The sequence below is a fragment of the Neofelis nebulosa genome, chromosome 8 (assembly GCF_028018385.1).
Source record: "Neofelis nebulosa isolate mNeoNeb1 chromosome 8, mNeoNeb1.pri, whole genome shotgun sequence".
Classification (NCBI taxonomy): Eukaryota; Metazoa; Chordata; class Mammalia; order Carnivora; family Felidae; genus Neofelis; species Neofelis nebulosa.
This window is the reverse complement of record NC_080789.1, coordinates 49,908,584-49,931,194: the sequence shown is the minus strand read 5'-3', so window position 1 is coordinate 49,931,194 and position 22,611 is coordinate 49,908,584. Positions and strand designations below refer to the sequence as shown.

At 36.1% G+C, this 22,611-nt stretch overlaps 1 protein-coding gene across 2 annotated transcripts in view; it reads left to right on the top strand.

Moving 5' to 3' along the window:
• The window catches only part of CAND1 (cullin associated and neddylation dissociated 1), a 42,689-nt gene extending 25,869 nt beyond the window's left edge, over positions 1 to 16,820 (top strand). For both annotated transcript variants that reach the window (XM_058742094.1, XM_058742095.1), the window contains 9 exons: positions 1,170 to 1,315; positions 4,667 to 4,959; positions 6,720 to 6,861; positions 7,195 to 8,688; positions 9,404 to 9,499; positions 12,148 to 12,317; positions 12,398 to 12,562; positions 14,170 to 14,277; positions 15,249 to 16,820. In XM_058742094.1, coding sequence (XP_058598077.1) covers positions 1,170 to 1,315; positions 4,667 to 4,959; positions 6,720 to 6,861; positions 7,195 to 8,688; positions 9,404 to 9,499; positions 12,148 to 12,317; positions 12,398 to 12,562; positions 14,170 to 14,277; positions 15,249 to 15,473 — 2,839 coding nt within the window. In that variant the 3' untranslated portion in view covers positions 15,474 to 16,820. The remainder of the gene's footprint in view (positions 1 to 1,169; positions 1,316 to 4,666; positions 4,960 to 6,719; positions 6,862 to 7,194; positions 8,689 to 9,403; positions 9,500 to 12,147; positions 12,318 to 12,397; positions 12,563 to 14,169; positions 14,278 to 15,248) is intronic.
• Positions 16,821 to 22,611: the final 5,791 nt, after the last annotated feature.

Below are 22,611 nucleotides of genomic sequence, written 5' to 3'. Positions count from 1 at the left end.
TATTTTGAAATGTTTCCATTTCATTCTTAGGACTTGAACTTAGAAAGTCATTTATCGTTGTCTTTTGGTGTAATTTGATAATGTGGTTACTATCCTAAAGGGCATTAGGGTAAATTAATTATCTGGCCAAAAATCAATAGTGAATTTTATATCTTTTCAGCAGTTGTTGAGGTTTATCACCTCCATTTTGCTAGGACAGTGGATCTCAATTTGGAAACCTTGGTTCTAATAATAAAATCTGCATTTATGTGCTAGAAGGCCATACTGGCTAAGTAGCAGATTTTTTTTTTTTTTTTTTTTTTTTTTTGCCTTTGGTGAGAATTAAGTTTGGTAGCACAGTGTCTTGAGACTTCACTTGTTATCTGCAATAATCCTTTGTCCCACTCATGGTTTTGAGAAGCAGCTTCATGGTCATACCAAATATTTTTTTTTTTTTTATGTTTATTTTTGAGAGACAGGGCATGGGTAGGGGAGGGGCAGAGTGAGAGAGAGGGAGACACAGAATTCGAAGCAGGCACCAGGCTCCGAGCTGTCCGCACAGAGCCCGACGCGGGGCTCGAACTCATCAACCATGAGATCATGACCTGAACCGAAGTCGGACGCTTAACCAACTGGGCCACCCAGGCGCCCCATACCAAATTTTTAAAATCAGAAATTGTGGGATTTGTTTCTGTTCTTTTAATTATTCCTTTATTGTGGGGCATTTCTATGTTCTATCTCAGAACATATAGCCAGAGCTAGAACGTATAGCATATAGTTAGAAGACCTAGCCTAGAAGAGTGTGCCCTGGCATTTTTACAAACAGTCCTAGTTGCTGAAGAGCATGTTCACTTGGGCTTGGTCTTCTAGTCATATGTTCAGAAGATAGACATAAATATACAGATTTCTATTCCACCCTAAATTAACCACAGTATATCATTTATTGTAAGAATCATCCTGATTTCAGAGATGTGAAAATGTGAGGGGGAAAGTTCATCTTAAAATTAAGTGTAATTTGAAAAGTAAATATTTTAAAATATGTCGAGTCATTGCTATTGAAAAGGCTAGGAACCACTTTTCCTGTGCTATGTTAAAGGGAAGAAAGAAATCTGGTAATAAAGCAAACTGTGTCAGATATTACATGAAGGGGAAAAACAGTTATTCAAGGCAGCTTTTATTTTTTTCTTCAGATGTCCTAAGGAAGTATATCCTCATGTTTCTACCATTATAAATATTTGTCTTAAATATCTTACCTATGATCCAAATTATAATTACGATGATGAAGATGAAGATGAAAATGCCATGGATGCAGACGGCGGTGATGATGACGACCAAGGTATTTCAAATTATATAGAAGCAATGTGTTAAATTTTCATCAAAGAGCCAGTGTTATAGATGGAGAGGATTCGTGACCCCAAATTGTACCATTTATTTATAATAGTGAAAGTGGAAATGACCTCAGTATTCAACAATAGCAAGTTGATTAAATAAATTATGGGGCATCTATGTATTAAACTGCTGTACAACATTTTCAGAGTCCTGTTCTAGAAAAATATTAAGGCACTTATTAATAAGCTTTGTGAAAAAGTGGGACAAAGTTATGTCCCAGTTTTATTTTTTTTTTAAGATACAGGAAAAAAAGATGTTAGTATTTTTCCCTTAGCTAGCAATATAAACGATATTTGTGTTTTGTGTGTGTGTGTTTTGTTTTGTTTTTATTTTTCTTTATTCAAATTTCTACAAAGATTTTTTTTTTTTTTTTACATTTATTTATTTTTGAGACAGAGAGAGACAGAGCATGAACGGGGGAGGGTCAGAGAGAGAGAGGGAGACACAGAATCTGAAACGGGCTCCAGGCTCTGAGCTGTCAGCACAGAGCCCAATGCGGGGCTCGAACTCACAGACCGCGAGATCGTGACCTGAGCCGAAGTCGGACGCTTAACCGACTGAGCCACCCAGGCGCCCCTCTACAAAGATTTTGTAAGGAGGGAAATGAGGTTATTTTAAACTGTGATGTAGATATACATATTCAGTTGTTTGGCTGGTTGTATACATACTTTCATGAAAAATCCTAAATATTGTTTGAGGCTCCATTTAACTTTCATAAATAATCTAGACATTTCTCAGGCTCCTAAGATTGATGTCCTCATGCTGTGATTTGTAGTATTTACTCTGGAAAGGGATAGCACTTTTAGGAACATAGATGTTTGTGTTAAGTTGTTTCTGCTAGTATTAAAAGAATCATAGTGGAGATAATTAAATAGGTAAGTTATGTGGTATATGGGTTGGTGGATTTCATGATAGTTTTCATACTTTTGATTTTTGAATTTATGTCCTCTTAAGTCTATAATTTCATTTGTCTTAAAACAACAAGCGACTATAAAAAAAAAATCTCCCTTAACCCAATATTACACTGGCAGCTAATGCCCAGTGTCTCTTATTACAACTGAACTGAAAAGAACGTTCTCCAATTCCTTTTTTCTTCTCTCTTAAATCTAGTCTTCAGTGATGGACAGGATCGCCAGTGATCTCAAATGTTTGCCTATTACTAAGTTCGGCAGTGTTTCTTGAACTTCCAGGGTACCACACTCTCCTGGGTATAGTCCTGTTTTTGTGATTATCCCTTTTCAGTCTCTGTGCTGGTTGCTCTTCATAATCCTGACCACTAAACTTCAGAGTATTCCAGGGCTTAGACTTCTCTGTGAACTCATATTCTTGTTAATCTTACCTAGTCTCCTAGGTTTAATATCCTTAAATGTCATTTAATATCATTATGCTGAAAACCCAAATTTTTCTTTATTCCAGATCTTTCCTGTGACTTTTAAGTTCATGTATACATCTGCTTAATTGATTCACTGCTTAGATGTATAAAATATCTTCTCCCCACTTTTCCCCTATCTCCTGCCTAACCAGTTTATTCTTTAGCCTTTTCCATCTCATCTTAGTCTCTCAGGCCAAAAACTTTGAGGTTATACGTAATTACTTTTTCTTGTATACCCCCCTCATTCAGTCTCTCATCTCCGGGCTTTCCTCTTTATTTATTCCTTCTCAGAAGTGTTTTTATTTTCATTGCATTTAATCTCTTTTGACATATTGTAATTATTTTCCACATCTAGGATGTAAGTTTCATGAAGACAGAGTTTTAGTCTCTCTGTTGACTGCTTTATCCCAGTGCCTAGGGTAGTGCTTGACACACAGTAGGCACTCAGTAAATGTGTTGTATTAATGAAGGGATTATAATAGAATATCCTTTGAAAAAAGCAGTAGCAATATCTTCCAAGTTTTGATTGTTGGTTTTTAGTGTGCCAGGTACTTATGTTGAATAACTAACCAAGTCCTTTAGCTGTTACATCAGTTTTCATGGGTTATACCTAATGACTGTCTTTGCACCATAGTGTTACTGTAACATAAAAGCACCATAATTTCAGTGATTAGGATATTTAATGTTTTAATAACCCTTTTTTTCCAATAAAGTATATTTCTACAAAATAATTCACATGGGTTGCCATGGGGAAAACTTCATTTATTTGTTTGCTTTTAAATAATCTATTTTGATATAGTACCTTTTAATTTTCAAATATGTATTTGCAAATAAGTCATATGCCTTGGGTTTAGTAGTATTTGGTTAGGTTTTCCTATAATGTGCCAAAATGAAATTAAGTAAACAAAACTTTAATATAATCCTAGGATTTTGTAAGGCATAGCTGGCCACATTTAGCTGTCACTAAGCTAATTGGAATATAAGCCAGTGAAGAGATGACATCTTTTCCCCCCACTGAGGAATCAGCGTGTCAGGGCTATAATCTTATCTAATAACAAAATTATTGTTAATTTTAGACTGTTCTAAGAACTGCTAGCATTTTTGCCATCCTCCTGACTTTATGTTGCCCACCTGATTCAGTCTGATAGTGTTGGAAGGAAATAATTTTCAGAGATTTTGTATGTAATGAAGTGAGGTGGAGTTGATAATGCTTATACTTGGAATGCTTATTGTTTTAAGGTTTAACAGGAATTTGGAGAAGATGGTGCTTTGTTGTTAGAAGGATTTTCTTGTAATTGAGGAAATATTGTGTTTTTAAACTGTCACGAGAATACGTTGAAAGGTTGGAAATACACATATTTTTTCCTAAGAGCCCATCATTAAATGTAGTGAAAACCCTTGTAATCCCAAAGAAAGCTGATGTCAGTCAGGATTCTTTTTCTCCCCAGAAAATTAGTCTACAGCATGTCCTAGGATTGTAACCATGCTTTTTAATATATCATCTATAGTCACAAATCATATTTGCTGGTTTATTTTATTAACGCCTTCTGTGATTGATTGCTTTTCCTATGGTGTCAAGTAAGTAAACATACTGTTTAAAAGGTTGGGATGAGAGATTTATGTTTTACAAGTATTTATTTTGGAAAGAAGCTTCATGTGTTAATAATTTAAAAATGATTTTAAATGATTTAAGCTGCTCATTACCCATAATAAGTGAGAAGATGATTAACGAGTTAAAAACAATACGATTTTTTTCTTTAGAGGTTAATTTATATGTAACTTGGTATAATTTCTGTTTAAGTACTTGCACTTTTAACACTTGCTGTACTTGAAAAGTTTTAAAACTGTCTTAGTTTGAATATCGATTCACTTTCTGTATTCAATGATAAACTTTTCTTACCTGTTAACATTAAAACTTCTCTCTAGGGAGTGACGACGAATACAGCGATGATGACGACATGAGCTGGAAAGTGAGACGTGCGGCTGCTAAGTGCTTGGATGCTGTAGTTAGCACAAGGCATGAAATGCTTCCAGAATTCTACAAGACTGTCTCTCCTGCACTGATATCGAGATTTAAAGAGCGTGAAGAGAATGTAAAGGCAGACGTTTTTCATGCATACCTTTCTCTTTTGAAGCAAACTCGTCCTGTACAAAGTTGGCTGTGTGACCCTGATGCTATGGAGCAGGGAGAAACACCTCTGACAATGCTTCAGAGTCAGGTCAGTTTAAAATTATGATTGAGGGGCGCCTGGGTGGCTCAGTCGGTTAAGCGGCCGACTTCGGCTCAGGTCATGATCTCGCGGTCCGTGAGTTTGAGCTCCGCGTCAGGCTCTGTGCTGACAGCTCAGAGCCTGGAGCCTGTTTCGGATTCTGTGTCTCCCTCTCTCTGACCCTCCCCCGTTCATCCTCTGTCTCTCTCTGTCTCAAAAATAAACAAACGTTAAAAAAAAAAATTAAAAAAATAAAAAGTATGATTGAAAGTCATGTTCATAAATATGATCTTGTAAAATTGGGTTTTTATATGGAAATGTGAGTCTCAGAACATCTTCAGAGAAGCAGAGTTCTGGGATATAGTTCTATAGGAGTTTATGTATACTCATTCATGCTATGTCACTTATAGTTTATTCTGATGGAGGTATTCTTGATTTATTAGATAAGCAATATTAAAATAATTTTAAGATTCAGTAAAATTATCTCTGATGTTAACGGAGGAATCTTAGGAGTGAAGCAAAGTATGAACACAAGTAGTGTGACTCCACAGCTCTAATTTAGCTGCATGATCCTGGACAAGGTAGTTATTTTTTTAAACATCACTTTTCTCACGCGTAGTAATGGTTTACTTAGAATTGTCTACCCAGGGAAGTAAGAGATGAGATGATCTATGTAAACATTTAGTGTAGTGCCTAGTACATAGTAAGTACTTACGGATTTTTATTACTAAGAGCTGGCATTGATATTTGTCACTTTAGGACATCTCTAAGATTCTAAAGATCAGAGCTAGATAGCTCCTATTGAATGTTTGGTGCACGCTAGGCATTTTCCTATCTTGTATTTAATCCCTACAGCAGCCCAATGGTGTACACATTGGTGCATTTTTATAAATTACAAAACAGATGTTGAGAGGGACTGAACAACGAAACTATGGGAGATGTACATACCGTATGTCTCTTGCTTCCAAGTAGTACAAATTAACAGAAAATTCCTGGTGAACTTAAAGGTGAACATTGAAGAATGCACTGTAGAAGGAAACGAGATAAAGTGTATGGAGGACACAAGCCATTAAATAAATGTATAGAAGTCAGGTAAAATCATGGGACATTCTGATGGTTTGACAAATCAGGTTGTTGTCTTTTGTCTCTAGCCCTCAGGTCACTCTTCAACATGGTATGTGTCTGTATGTATCCTCCCACCCAAATACCCTATGTATGTTTTACCAGCTAACAAAACGTTAGAAAGTTTAGAAGCAGATGTCTTTGAATCATAAACTTGCTGCATGTAGCTATATTTTGAAGTGAGGTCTTATTTCATTGTGAGAGCAAACTAAAAGCAAAAATAAAGACCTGTTTAATGGTTTATTTTCCATAATTTGTCCCTTTTCGTCTAATGCGTATCTGTGCTATTTTTGTTCAAAAAGCCATTTATAAATTATGTTGCTAAAATTTTGGTTGAAAATTTACTATTTGGTTAGATTTCTACTTAGTCTTATGTATTTCAGAATCAAAAATTAATTAAGGAAGACTTGTTGCTCTGTTAGAGAGCTAATGCTAGCTTTTCTCTGTTATCAGTATAAAGCAAATACAGTTCAAAGAAAACAAATGTAGTGGGTACAACAAAAGCTGCATCAGACAGTCTTGTTAGTAGATAGCGGAATTAGGAATTTGACAAAAGAAGATAAACTGTTCATTCTCCCCGTCCCCTATAATTTGTGGTAAGTGTACTGAGGAAATACCAATAGCTAATGAGTGTGTGATAATTCCAGGTTCCCAACATTGTTAAAGCTCTGCACAAACAGATGAAAGAAAAAAGTGTCAAGACCCGGCAGTGTTGTTTTAACATGTTAACCGAACTGGTAAATGTACTACCTGGAGCCCTAACGCAACACATTCCTGTACTTGTACCAGGTATGAAAGATAAATCACTTTGGGGACTTATCCCAGACTATTATTAAGTCTTCGATAAGCTTAAATCGTTGTTTGCTTCAAAAGCGTCATTTGTGACAACTTAATTTGCACGTACAACCATCTTGAACTCAAGTTAGAAACTTTCAAGTACAAAGTTTAAAACCTTACTCTAACTTTCTTGGCTGTCCTATTTATCGTAGATTGTGGAGTCTCTACTACTTTAGAGATAGTATGACGAAGTGGAAACTTTAGTAATATTTTAGGGATTAGGTTTTCATTTTTTTCTTTCATGAAACTAAGAATTATTGGACTTTTTTTTTGTTGGCTTTTTAGGAATCATTTTCTCACTGAATGATAAATCAAGTTCATCAAATTTGAAGATTGATGCTCTGTCGTGTCTGTATGTAATCCTCTGTAACCACTCTCCTCAAGTCTTCCATCCTCACGTTCAGGCTTTGGTCCCTCCAGTGGTGGCTTGTGTCGGAGACCCATTTTACAAGATTACATCTGAAGCACTTCTTGTTACCCAACAGCTTGTCAAAGTAATTCGTCCTTTAGATCAGCCTTCCTCGTTTGATGCAACTCCTTATATCAAAGATCTATTTACCTGCACCATTAAGAGGTTAAAAGCAGCCGACATTGATCAGGAAGTCAAGGAAAGGGCTATTTCTTGTATGGGGCAAATTATTTGCAACCTTGGAGACAATTTGGGTTCTGATTTGCCTAATACGCTTCAGATTTTCTTGGAGAGACTAAAGAATGAAATTACCCGGTTAACCACAGTGAAGGCGTTGACACTGATTGCTGGGTCGCCTTTGAAGATAGATTTGAGGCCTGTCCTGGGAGAAGGGGTTCCTATCCTTGCTTCATTTCTCAGGAAAAACCAGAGAGCTTTGAAACTGGGTACCCTTTCTGCTCTAGATATTCTAATTAAAAACTATAGTGACAGCTTGACAGCTGCCATGATAGATGCAGTTCTAGATGAGCTCCCACCTCTTATCAGCGAAAGCGATATGCATGTTTCACAGATGGCTATCAGTTTTCTTACCACCCTGGCGAAAGTGTATCCCTCCTCCCTTTCAAAAATAAGTGGATCCATTCTCAATGAACTTATTGGACTTGTGAGATCACCTTTATTGCAGGGGGGAGCTCTTAGCGCCATGCTAGACTTTTTCCAAGCTCTGGTTGTCACTGGAACAAATAATCTAGGCTACATGGATTTGTTGCGCATGCTGACTGGTCCAGTTTATTCTCAGAGCACAGCTCTTACTCACAAGCAGTCTTACTATTCTATCGCCAAATGTGTAGCTGCCCTTACTCGAGCATGCCCTAAAGAAGGACCAGCCGTAGTAGGTCAATTTATTCAAGATGTTAAGAACTCAAGGTCTACAGATTCCATTCGTCTCTTAGCTCTGCTTTCTCTTGGAGAAGTTGGGCATCATATTGACTTAAGTGGGCAGCTGGAACTAAAATCTGTAATATTAGAAGCCTTTTCATCTCCTAGTGAAGAAGTTAAATCAGCCGCCTCCTATGCACTAGGCAGCATTAGCGTGGGCAACCTTCCTGAGTATCTGCCATTTGTCTTACAAGAAATAACCAGTCAACCCAAAAGGCAGTATCTTCTGCTTCATTCCTTGAAGGAAATTATTAGCTCTGCATCAGTGGTGGGCCTTAAACCATATGTTGAAAATATCTGGGCCTTATTGCTAAAGCACTGTGAGTGTGCAGAAGAAGGAACCAGAAATGTTGTTGCTGAATGTCTAGGGAAACTCACTCTAATTGATCCAGAAACTCTCCTTCCACGGCTTAAGGGGTATTTGATATCAGGTGGGTACCTAGATTTTCTTACTTAAAATTTTATTAGCAGTTGGTAACCTTGAAAGATGCCTAATGCAGAAGCTAAAACAATCTTGTGTTATATGTAGAACCTGTTGCCATATTCAAGTGACATTTTGTTGTTTAAAAAGATAGAATAATAAGATAACAGTTACATGAATCTGTTCTAATTTCCAGTGTTCATTATATTTCAGTGCTACTTTTTAATCTTAAAATTGTGGAAAAGACAGATGTTTGTTGAATTAATGTCTCCTAAGGAGCTTGGTAGTACTAATTATAATACTAAAATTAATGAATTTAGTTCAAAGGAAAGAACCTAGGAGAGTTTTGTTTTCAGATTACCAGTGTCAACTCCTTTTGACCAAATAGGGGATAATAATAGCCATTGCTTTTTTTAGAAACTGCTTTTTTAAGAAATTGTGGGTTTAAACACTTCCCTTTTGTGAGGGCTTAGATCCCCCACTGCTGTTCTTCCAGCCCTTCTCCTTCCCAGAAGACATTATTTCTTTTGAAACCTAATGGGATTATAGTTTACGAGTAAAACTTTGCTTCCCTGAGAACAGTAAGTGTCACCCCTCTGGACCAAACAGAATTTTAAGGAATTGAAGACACTGGTGTTAGTTGAAAGTGGTTTGAAAATGATACAGATGCCCGTGGATTTTAGTGAATTTACATACCAGTAGACTTAAAATTTATTTTTAATTAGGCTCATCGTATGCCCGAAGCTCTGTGGTTACAGCTGTGAAGTTTACTATTTCTGATCATCCGCAACCTATTGATCCATTGTTAAAGAACTGCATAGGTAAGTGGAAACAAAGATGAACATACTGATTAATAATTTCAGTAGCCAAAAATATTACCAAGGAACTAAAATGCTTTTAAGGGTCTGGTAATTATTTCATTAAAAAGATAATTGATAATGTGTGATTATCTATCATCCCTCAGTTTGCAGTTGTTACCAGATAATTTTGCAAATCACTGAAATTGGTAAATAACACTAGGATGTCCTTCAGAGTCAACTACATATTTGGTTCTTGCTTTATCTGTGGGAGCCCCGGTTTTCTGTTATTACTTGTAAACCCTCCAGCTCCTAGGGAGATCTGTGAAGACTTCATATGTAAGGTGAAAACAGTGGAAGAATAAAAAACTGAGTCGGGTAGAACTAAGCCAAGAAAGACTAGGGCTGTCTCTTTTTCTGTGACGTCAAGAATTAGCTTCTAGGATTATTAGTAATGATTTTATAATTTCTTGTGTTGATTTCATCATCAATTTTCTTAGAGTTGGTAAAACTAAAAACCTTTAGAGTTTAGTTTGGTGTTTTCTTGGAAACAGAGCAATGATAATAACAGCAGAGACAATAGAGGGATATGGCAAAGAAGCTTTGTAGTTTCGTGCCATTGTGCAGTAGGCACAGAGGGAAAAAACACAATTTAAAAGAATTACAGTGGATTACCTGGTGATCAAAAAGAAGGAAATCTTGTCATTTGTAACAACATGGATGGAACTAGAATGTATTACGCTAAGAGAGCAAGATGAATATCATGATTTCACTCATGTGGAATTTAAGAAAACAAATGAACATAGGGAAGGGAAGGAAAAATAAGGTTAAAACAGGGAGGCAAATCATAAGAGACTCTTAAATTCAGAGAACAAACTGAGGGTTGCTGGAGGGGTACTGGGTGGGGAGATAGGCTGAGTGATGGGCATGATGGAGGGCACTTGTTGGGATGAGCATTGGGTGTTACATGTAAGTGATGAATCACTAAATTCTACTCCTGAAACCATGATTACACTACATGTTAACTAACTTGGATTAAATAAAAATGAAAATGGATTTTCAGTTAAGAAATGGATTACCAGTTAATAAGAGGGATGCAGGGATAAATGGATGCTATCGCTGGGACCTAGAAATAATTTAAAGAAGGTCTGTATTGGAAGATTCTTGCCTTTGTTCTCCTCACCTGTTTTTTGCTTTGATATATTTGTTGACATTTTTTGTGTTGTACAAGATAGGACAAAGAATCCTGTGCCACATCTCTAGAGACATATTTCCAAGTTGACAAGTCAACTATTGTGTATCGTTTGTGTACTTATTTGAGCAGATGATTGTCATTCTCTTTGAATTATGATCTAGTTTAGTATTATTTGTGACTAATATGAACATCAGAACCACCTAGGAAGCTTTTTAAAAATTATAATTTTTAAACTGAAGATTTGGGGATCTTTGATCCTGGTCCATGTCATCATTTGTCCATAATAATAACAATATTTTAGATGCTTTTCTGAAAGCAGATAATTAGAATAAAGTATTATTCTCATTTACTGTCTTAGTAATTCTAAGCAAAGAGAGGGATGAGGAGATTTAGTCTGGTGTATTTGAATTCTTTTTGAATCCAAGGTATCTCCTGAACTTTTTTGTAATCAGAAGTTTCCTAGGGGGTCAGCCTTGAGTTTGCCCCCCAGTGTATGGTGTCTGAAGTATTACTTCCTTTCCATTTTTTCAAATTGCTGTTGTGATACAGTCAAGTGTTGGCACTGCTCTTTTTCCCCATGTATTCCAAAAGATTGCTGATTGTAGGGTTGAGACTGCATAATGAAGATTGGTAGCTCCATAAGAATACCAGGTATGTCCCAGACTATTCAACAGTGTACATGCAGCTTATTCTACTCATGTAGTCTTAAAAGGTTTGGGATTCTCATTTTATAAGCTGAGAAACTGAGGCTCTTGCCTAACGTACCTTGCCAAAAGTCATGAAATTGGCAAATGAAGTGGTTTGGATCCCCCTCTGTGTGACTCCAAACATCTTTGCACTATAATTTCTTCCCCACGTTTGCAGTTTCTACTTTTTGTTCTGTGTTGAGTTTCAGGTTCCTCCTTCTGTATTCTTAACCTCTTACCAATTCATACATTCGGCATTAAAGATAGAAATAAAAGTATTTTGAAGGCGCATGTCTCCTTATCATCCGATAAATTGTGTACTTGTTAATAGTGTTCAGTTTATCAAGCAGCGGATCTGTCTCCGGCTAATTATTTTATTTGAACTCAGTTTTTTCTATTTTTGTTGCTTTTAGTGAAAATACTAATTTTGAACTCTTGAGTGCACCATTAGCAATATTTTTATAGCTGCTGGTTACGTCACTTCTCTGTGCAACCTACCTTTTTTTTAAATTAAGTATCTGTAAACGTAATTGAAGAACTTTTGGGACTCATTCCATACCCTCTGCATTATATAATGGTGCTAAGAATCGGTTATCATGTCTGAGTGTGAGTGGGTTTAATTGATTACCTGTTGCCAAAAGAAGTTCTGTATTTCACTTATCAGTCCTTCTGTCACCTGCATGGAAGAAATAATAATATCAACATAAACTTAGCCATTTAGAAAAAATATATAATGTATATTGTATTTTAACCCTACCATGACTATATGATGTTTCTCTTAAAATTTTCAGGTGATTTCCTAAAAACATTGGAAGACCCAGATTTGAATGTAAGAAGAGTAGCCTTGGTCACATTCAATTCAGCAGCACATAATAAACCATCATTAATAAGGGATCTTCTAGATACTGTTCTGCCACATCTTTATAATGAAACAAAAGTTAGAAAGGAGCTTATAAGAGAGGTAAGTTAGTTACATTACTGTTTATCTAAGCTTGTCCTTTACTTTTAAGTATATCCACACATTCTTTTTTGTTTCAACAGGTAGAAATGGGTCCATTTAAGCATACAGTTGATGATGGACTGGATATTAGAAAGGCAGCTTTTGAGTGTATGTACACACTTTTAGACAGTTGTCTTGATAGACTAGATATCTTTGAATTTCTAAATCATGTTGAAGATGGTTTGAAGGACCATTATGATATTAAGGTAAGATATTTGTGCCTGTTTATAAATTGCTTTAGAGGAAGACTTTGCTATAGTGACTTTCACCCTTGCAATTTACTCTTGTGTATTAAGAAAAATTGATTTGCTTGTCATGAGTTAATAAGTGTACTATAAACTAGAATATGCAAAAGTAATAGTAATACAGTGTAACATTACAAGGAAAATCCAGAAACCTCATTGGAGGAGGAAGTCAAGTCTAAGTTATGGATGGAAAATTCTCAAATTCTGTATGCCAGCTTGCTTTAATGCATAGACCAGAGATCTTTCCATTACTTAAAAGAAGAGTCCAGGCAGGTTTTGGTGTTCAGAGTATAAGGAGTGAAATTATTACTACTACTACTACTATTTTTTTTTTTTTTTTGGCCTGTCTTAATATTGGACAGTAATCTTCTCAAGGGAGGTTTTTTTTTTTTTTTTCCTTTTTAGTTTTCCATCAGTGTCTTGGCTAATTCTTTGGTCTGTCTTTAGAGCTGTTCTATATGATAACTGTTTTACTTACATGAATGGGGGATTTTTATTTTCCAGTATAATAAGCTTAATATCAAAAGTATTGTTAAAGGATAATACAGAAGGACTGTTTCCACATATACATGGCAATCTGTAGAAATTAGAGAGAAATACCCTTCAAAGTTTTAGAGTAGGAACTTTGCATAGCTGTTCTTTGTTTTATTTGCTCATGTCCATTTTAAATATGAACTATAAAAGGGTGATTTAAAAAACGTTCATTGTCTCTTCTTCAGGCCCTTTAGTCAATCAGGGCAAAAGTGGTAGTTGAAAAGTAATTCAGCCATACTATCAGAATTCCAACTTGTTTCCTATGTGGTAGTAACCTGACCCTCCCAAATTCAATGAAGAGAACCCCAAAAGAAGTAATAGGATCCTCCTGTTTTATTCTGTAGTTTATAGTGTAAGAGAAAAAAAAGATTATGAGTTACTGGGCTTTATATGGATAATATAAGGATAATATAATAGAATATATATATTATTCTATACATATAATCTATATTATATATATAATCTATATATTATATAATCTATATATTATATAATCTATATATTATAAGGATAATATAAGGATAATATATATGGATAATATAAGACTGAATAACCAGTCTTTTTGATTTTTTTAGGAATATCTGCTAAGACAGTGGAAACTTATTACAGAGCTTTTCTCCTAGTTATTTTCTTGTTCAATGGTTTCCATTCTGTTACACACAAGGCTTTTTAACAAATACTGTATCTGTGACCCTATCCTGACAGGTTAAGTAAAAATCTCTGGGAAAGGGGTTGAGGAATTGGGGCAGATTTCTAAAGCTTTCCAGCGCTAATGTGCAGCCAGGATTGAGAACCACTTTACTAGTTTTGGACTCTAGGACCACATTATAAGGTTGATCTGCCTAATGCTCATAATTAATATTCCTCAGAATAAAGTTTGAAACAAATTTATGTGATTCCAAATGGCAGATTACATTAAAATGAAACTTGATGGTACATGCTATGCATTTCCTCTTAGAAGCTTTGTCAGAATTTGGAATTTTGTCTTTAGAAAATAATGCAAAGTCTAAATTTTTTGTTTTAATTTCTAATAGATGCTCACATTTTTAATGTTGGTGAGACTCTCCACCCTTTGTCCAAGTGCAGTGCTGCAGAGGTTGGACCGACTTGTTGAGCCATTACGTGCCACATGTACAACTAAGGTAATCACTGATAGACATCACCCTAGGCCAGACTTGGTATATTCAAGAATCCTAGTTGATTCCATACTGTAGTTTTCCAGATTTAACCATGCTAGCACCCTATGTATTAGTTGGCTTTAAAAGTGAATCTTTTAGGGGCTCCTGGGTAGCTTAGTTAAGCATCCGACTTTGGCTCAGGTCATGATCTCGAGGTTGGTGGGTTCGAGCCCCGCGTTGGTCTCTGTGCTAACAGCTCAGAGCCTGGAGCCTACTTCAGATTCTGTGTCTTCCTCTCTTTCTGCCCCTTCCCCACTCACACTCTGTGTTTCTCTCAAAAACAAACATTAAAAAAAAATTTAAAAAGTTAACCTTTTAGATGTGGATGTTTTAGAAAACGTAGCACCATTAAATGCCATTCTTAAAAGCTTTTATTTAATGTTATAGATATGTATCATACGTTGAAGTATCAATTCTGAGACCATAAAGGAGGAAATGGTGTATTCCGGTAGAGGAGGTGGTGAGTGGGAGTCCTAGAAAACTTCATAAGAGCACGATGACATATAAAATGGACCTTGAAAAGTTAGAATTATTTTTAGATTCAGAAGGAAACAGGACTTTTCATAGAAGAAATACACAGTACATGGCAGTACATGACATGTTTGAAGAAAAATGAGTGAACAGGGTAGCTAGAAGAATAGTTTCTTAGAGGCCAGAGTAGGACTTGCTTAAGCAGGTAAGGCTCTGGGTCCCATTCTGTTTTCAACCATGAGGGCTCTGGATTTTGTTTTTATAAGGGGGCTTTGTATAAAATGTTCCCTCAAAGGAAGAGAGCTACTGCTCAACAGTTTAAAAATAACTGTGTTTAGGTATAATGTATCTTTTGGACCTATAAGACAGTGGCTTTGCTTTATTTACCAGAAATTTCTACATGCTTAAATTTTGTTCAGGAGCTGTCTTTATAACCTATAATATAAATTTACTCAATGTTACAGGTGAAAGCAAATTCAGTAAAGCAGGAGTTTGAAAAGCAAGATGAACTAAAGCGATCTGCCATGAGAGCAGTAGCAGCATTGCTAACCATTCCAGAAGCAGAGAAGAGTCCACTGATGAGTGAATTCCAGTCACAGATCAGTTCTAACCCTGAGCTGGCGGCCATCTTTGAAAGTATCCAAAAAGATTCATCGTCTACTAACTTGGAATCAATGGACACTAGTTAGATGTTTGTTCAACACGGGGACCATTACTTTGACCATATGATGCACTGAATTGACAGGTTAACCATAAGACATGGAAAGAGAAGTATGTAAGGCTTCAAAATGTTCCATTTTTTTCCCCTCTTCTCATGGAGACAGTTTGGCTTTCTTCCATTGTTGTTTTTGTAGCATTTATTTCAGAAACATGTATTTCCACAATCTCCAGAGGTTGTAAAGCCACTAATGTTTTAGTGGTTAGGGCAACATTTAAAAAATGGAAATTAAAATTTAGGATTTATGGAGATAGGGTCCAGTATCTATTTGCCCTGTAATGTTTAGGATTAAAATGTTGAAATTTTGTGACCATGAATTTCTTTCTTTTATAATTTTTCTTTAAAAAAAAAAAAAAAAAAAAAAATCAAAAAATTTTACAAGACGAAAACCATGTTTTTCTCGTATAACTTTTTGTTTCAGCAACATAAATCGATTTTTAGCTGGCAGACAAGAATATCTGTGTAAGATTTGTTACGTTTCAGAGGGTTTGGCAGTTTAAAAAAAGATAAGGTATCATTTTTTTTTTAAGTATGGGGATTAACAGTATCCCTATTGTGCACACTAATTTTGCATGAGCAAGTTTACAAATATGTATTGTCTGTAAAGCAGCATGTGCAGATTATTCATAATAACAAAAGTTAAAATAGTATTATTGTATTAGTGCAATTTTCAGATATTTATTTTTGCACAGAAAACATATCTGGAGAAAGAGAGAGAGGAGTAAATTTTCGAAACTTTGGTTTTCTTAATGCCAGTGTGAATTTGCAGATGTTTTCAGCAAATCAAGTCACAATAACAGTTTGCCACTTTTTCTATTATAAATTTTCTTACTCATTTAAAATTTGAATATTTAAGTACTCAGTTTTTCTCAGTTACCCATTTGTGTGCGTGTGTTTCCAACTTAGAAATTTTTAAAGCCAGATGTTTCTTTCATTCCCTTTGGATCCCTACATTCCTTATTGAAGGATACAAATACTGTGTACGCTTTTGAATTTTATTTTTAGGAAAATTCTGAAGCTGTCACAGGTTTGTTAGCTAATATAGTGTTTTCTTTTAGTTGAGTTAGATTCCCCCCCCCTCTTGTAGCGCTAATTCACATATTGTATTTGGTAAGTGTTGACTACTTTTCCTGATTAAGGGGTCTGTGCTGGGGGGAAGCAAAGCTTTGCAGTACCTTATATTGTAGTTAAATTTTTATTTAACATATCCTTCAGTGAGCTCATTTCACACTGTAGCCTCTTCCTTCAAATTTGTGGTGCTCCTGTAACAGTAAGAACTAACTTCTGAAATAAAAGACATCTCCTAATGCTGTGCAAACATAGTTTACATGTATTGAAGGAGGCAGTTGTTAAATCGACCAATTTAAGCAATCAGATATTTGAAAACTGCACCCTTTATTTTTGAAACTGTGAATTAGAAATATTTTTCCTGCTGTATAACTTCCTGCTTTAACATCTGAATATGCAGTGATTTTAATTGATAACATACTGTGGTTATTCGATTAACAGCTTGATTTCAAATGTTCAGATGATAATGCATAAGACATCATTACCAGTAAGGATTTTAGTACATTAATCTAGAACGTTACATGAAGTTGGTGCCATTTCAAAATGTGGCAGGTGATAATCTTCTACCATAATTTGCATAAAACTGTAATAGAAATTTATTTCGAGATGTTAGTATATTATGTACTATGCATTACCGTGGTATAGATGTTGTGGATATATTTAAGTATTTGGTTACATGGTTTCACAATAAATTACAATACTGCAGGCTCTAGGACCATATAGGAGACTGACATGCATATGTTGTGTGACTGTCTTAGTTAATTGTCTAACGTTAAATCCAAATACTTCTCATGTATTGGATTTTTTTTTTTTTTTTAACTTCCAAGATGCATGGTTTTTTTGTCTTGGAAGACGGCTGATTTTTCTAACAGCTGAAATTCTATCTTTTAATACGAAAGTAGATTACACTTTTTTCTAGTAGTAGATCTGGTTTTAGTAGTTTTTAAAATATATATATTCACATATATATATTTACGTACATGACAAAATTAGTTAACAGAAGAATACTCCGATTTTAAATGTTGAGTCATACTGATTAACTTGGTACTTCTAGTGGCGATGTACTAATTCTGGAACGAAGGTGTGGGGTCTGGTCGTAGTCTGCCATTCATACTACTTACTGGTCTTTTACCTACTATGGACAACCATTAAGCAAAACCTCCTTAATATGTAGGTTTCTCTGGAGAGCTACAAGTTAATAGAAAACAGCTGTTTGCCGATTTTCTTGAGGACATATAAACTGTTTAGATCTGACTTAAAAAAAAAGTTCAATACAGGGTTGCATTTTGAGGCTATTTTATGAAACCAAGGCAGAAAGGAAATTTGGTATGGCAAGGCCTAACCTAAAAATTTATATATAAAATCAATAGCACTGAATGATAATTTTTAATTTTGGAGAGCGTAAGCAGGGGAAGAGGAGATGAGAGAGAATCTTAAGTAGGCTCCATGCTCCACGCAGAACCCAGCATGGGGCTTGATCCCATGACTCTGGGATCACTACCTGAGCTGAAATCAAGAGTCGGATGCTTAACCAACTGAGCCACCCAGGCACCCCTGAATGATAATTTTTGAAAAGGTGGTCATGTCTTCAGTAGTGATGGCTAAAACTTTCTGACCATTGGGAATTAGAATGCTTAAAAGATTGAATAGTTACAAAAAATTTTATGTAACCATAATTACTCAAATCAGTTTTTTTTTTTTTTTTTTTTTTTTTACATTTTTGTTGGTGAAAATAGATACGCTCGTATGTTATTTACCCATTTCTAAGGGATTTTTGTTTATACCTCGTTCAGGCTCGGGGACAACAAACGAATATGATTATACAGTCATGTTGAAGTTCAAAAGAATGAGATATTTAAAATCCCTAGTCACTGAAACACTTCACTAGTTAATAAGCTGTGAGCTTTATTCAGCCACGTGACAAAGTATATAGCAATACTTCACAATTAAAATGTTGAAGTAACATTTTCTGCCCACATTAAATTTCACCAAAAATTTAAATTGTTAAAGTTAACTGCCATTCTTTACATATATTATGCTTCGTAAATATTTTGATATTAAAGAGCTTAAAAATCTCAGTATGTTTTGGATTCTAGCTCTATCTTAAATTGAATCCTGTTTTTCAAAGCAGTGCCACCCCAGATCCATCTTTTTAAAATCTTATTTAATCTGTAGAATGGAAAATGGAGTAACACTTCATATTACTGTTTGGGAAAAGGATATTCTGGTTTTAAATGTGATAAGTTTTCCTTTGATACCTTTGGTTGTAAATATGGAACACTATGGAAGTCTTTGGTGGCGAGCACCCAAAGGGCTCACCAGAGGAGGCCATTTTCTCAAGCATACACAGTAAAATTACTTCTTTTCCTATTCCTAGAAAAGATGTTGTGAACACCTATGCTACACATTAGGACGAGATCTATCAGCAACGCGTTTCTGCTTATAAAGTTCTAATTGAAATTGGGATTTTTCATTGGGCATCATAAAAAAACCAATTAAAACTACTAGAGGAGATATTGCAGGTTTTACTTTATTTAGACCCTGTGATGTCAATGTGTGTCAGGTTTCAGAATAGAATAAAATTTTTACTAGAGGGAATCTTAATACCCTGACCTCCTCCTACCTTTTAATTCTGATCTTAATTATTCTTTTTTTCAACATTTTTTATTTATTTTTGGGGCAGAGAGAGACAGAGCATGAACGGGGGAGGGGCAGAGAGAGAGGGAGACACAGAATCGGAAACAGGCTCCAGGCTCCGAGCCATCGGCCCAGAGCCTGACGCAGGGCTCGAACTCACGGACCGCGAGATCGTGACCTGGCTGAAGTCGGACGCTTAACCGACTGCGCCACCCAGGCGCCCCTGATCTTAATTATTCTTGATGATTTTGGCAAATTGATTTCACTTAGGTCTTAGAAAAAGCTTACATTCTATCAACTGAAAATTTTCCAGATTAGGTAGTAGTGGAATTAGTGTGTATTTAGCCATTATCAGTAACTAAGGACATTGAGTGATACTGTTCTAGAATGCTCTCACACACACACACACACACACAGATGTAAAGAATTGTACTCCAGAACTGGTTAATGTATGGCATCATAGTAACCTCATGTTTTAATAGCCTGGACTAATAACCCTGTTATTCTGAAAAGCTGTTTTACTTGTTTCACAGGCATTTCACTTTTAATAGAAGCCCAACTGCTTTCTTAGGTAAAGGCAGCTAAATGTGTGTGATGGTAGCTTACTATAATCCTAGTGTAGTATTCTTAGAAGAAACACAAATGTGTGATTCTGTTTGGAATCATTACCATCTATGAACTCAGTTTAGTTAGGCTTTCCTAAAAGGGCTGGAAATAAACTGGCTCTTTATTCTAGATCTAAAATCCGTGCTTTCCTCCACGGTTTAGATTTCAATGGAGAAAGACCTGTTCTTTATTAGACCGGGGTTTCTTATCCCTGGCACAATGGACATTCTGGACTAGATAATTCTGTATCATGAGGGCTGCCTTGTGCAGTAAGATATCCCCTTGCCTCTACCCACTTAGATACCAGTAGTCCCATCACCAGCCCCAGAACTACCAAAATTGTCTCCAGATATTACCAAATGTCTCTCCCCCGTGTATGCAAAATTGCCCCGATTAAGAAACGTTGTTGCAGAGATTTCTTTCTAGCAGCTAAACCCAACCGAGAACTGTGCATGTAGAAGCTTTCAGACCTTGTGTCAGTTCATCTTCCTAAGTACTACTTCAGATGAACCTATTTTCTTCCTAATCATTAAGTTCAAGTCTCATGATTTAGTGAAAATAGGTTTCTACTCTGTATACTGTTCGCGTCTCTGATTGAAATGGGTGGTCTTAAATCCCTTAACACACACTTTTTCTCTGGCTGTAAAATGCTTTCTGCACACCTAATAGAAATACGAACATAAAGGGGCTGCTACTATACAGGCGACGTGAAGCAGTTTGAACGCTTTGGGATCAATGCGCTGCTGTATACAAAAGTTTAGGGACAGGAGCCATGAGCAACTGGTACGTTTTCCTTAATTCTTACAAAAAGAATAAGATTTGTTCATTTTCTCTTCGAGAGTAGTTGATTAATCCACCTTATTGAACTAATGATTTCTTTCCCAGTACAGGTAATTTCCTATTTAGCTAGAATATGTGAAGACCTGCCGAATAGTGCTGTTTTTTGTAAGTCCAAGGCAATATCTATTTGAACTTTGAAAAGCTGACTATAGCAGATTTTTGCTATTTTTCTGGCATTAGTTGATGTTTGGAGACAACAAAATGCTTCCGTATGAATCTTGATACCCACACATGGGATTTCAAAGACAGATGGTGGTAGGCAAGTGGCAGAAAAACGACCTCAAGGTTGCCTATTCTTTGAAACAAGACTACTGTGTGAGTCATCTTTCAAGTACCACTTGGGAGAATTGGCATAAGCAAAAATAAGAGTTTCTCTCCTTTTACATGATACTGAAATATTAATGAGGTTATTGGTTCACAGCGTAGGTCCAGAATAACCTTGACAGATCAGTCTTCAAAATTGCCATTTAAAAGATTCAGAAATTTGTTTCAGCATCAGTTGTCTTCTAAGATGCAGTCAAGGATTATCAGAGGACCATGTGTTGCTTTCCAGATAGGAGCCCTGACTGATAAGTGTTCTGCAATAGCCCCTACTCACAGAGTTCTACATGTCAAGATTTATATAAAATATACTACCATGCTTCCCTTCCTGTAAATGTATCAGAGGCAAAGCTAATTGCCTCCCGTCCCCCACCCACCTTTCCTTGGTACCTCCTACTTTTTAGTACTATGTGCTTGGTAGTGGAGACAGTACCTACAGGGAAAACACACTGCATAATTACTATTAAGTAGTGTTGTAATAGAGGAAATACAAGGTTGTGCATGGTTTGTACCACAGTGGTTCCTGGTCTGGGGTTCAGAACAAGCCTAAGCCAAGGAAGCTGTGTACTCCAATGGGAACAGAACTGGCAAAAGCGTAAAGACAAGGGGTCATGGCATATTCAGAAGCTGAGTATGGCTGTACTTGGCAATATAATGAGAGACTAAAAAGGGCAGATTATATGGGGGCCTTGTAACCAGTTTGGATTTAATTTCAGGGATGATGACAAACCATAGACTTACAAGCTAGGCAGTCATGTGATCAGATTTGTATTTTTTTTTTTTGAAAAATTAGCTAGTTTAGAGAATGGGTTAATAGGAAGGTCAGACGTTTGTTGATGAATTAGGACATTACTGGTATAAACAGGTGAGAAGGAATGCTAACGCTGAATGAATAATGAATATAGTTTGGAATGGAAGTCAGGATGTTCGAAATAAAATGGACAAGTATATACAATAATACTGCAATATGAACAGTCCCCCAAATGAGTTTAGGACAACCTGTTTATTATTCTACACGTCTACTGTAGGTAGCATGGGGGGTCGCCTTCCCATCTCACGAGGATGCAGTATGACCAGGCTATCTGTCCATTGCTGTGACGGAGGGAAAGTGAATCACATCTGTCTCCTATTGCTGGTGCCCAACCATGACATATCACTTATCACATTTTGATGGGCAAGAAGTCATGGCCACATGTAACAGCTGAACGTTCACTCACAAGGCAATTGTGATAGTAAGCTCAGCTGAGTTGTGATTTTTGTTTTTTAAGTAGAGGCAAGGGATGTAGAAGAGTCACTTTGCATGTTCCACCACAACTCAAAATTAGATGTTCCTACCTATAACAAGTTCTCTTCAATCAACATGCTGAGTTTCTCTGAAACTACTTCACTCAGTGCCGGTGTCTGACTCCTCTCCATCTTTTCTCTTTATCCTCTATGATTACCCTCACCCTTTCCAGAATAAATTTTACCCGTTTTCAACACTGGCACCCAGGGCCATGGGAAATGGATCACCTACCTCAAGTCCCCTTCGTCCCTCCTCATTTCAAGTGTATTCAAACAAAAGTACCAGCAATATTGGTTATTTTCTAACATACGTATGTAGATAACCAACCCTATGATCTCTCCTTTTATCAACT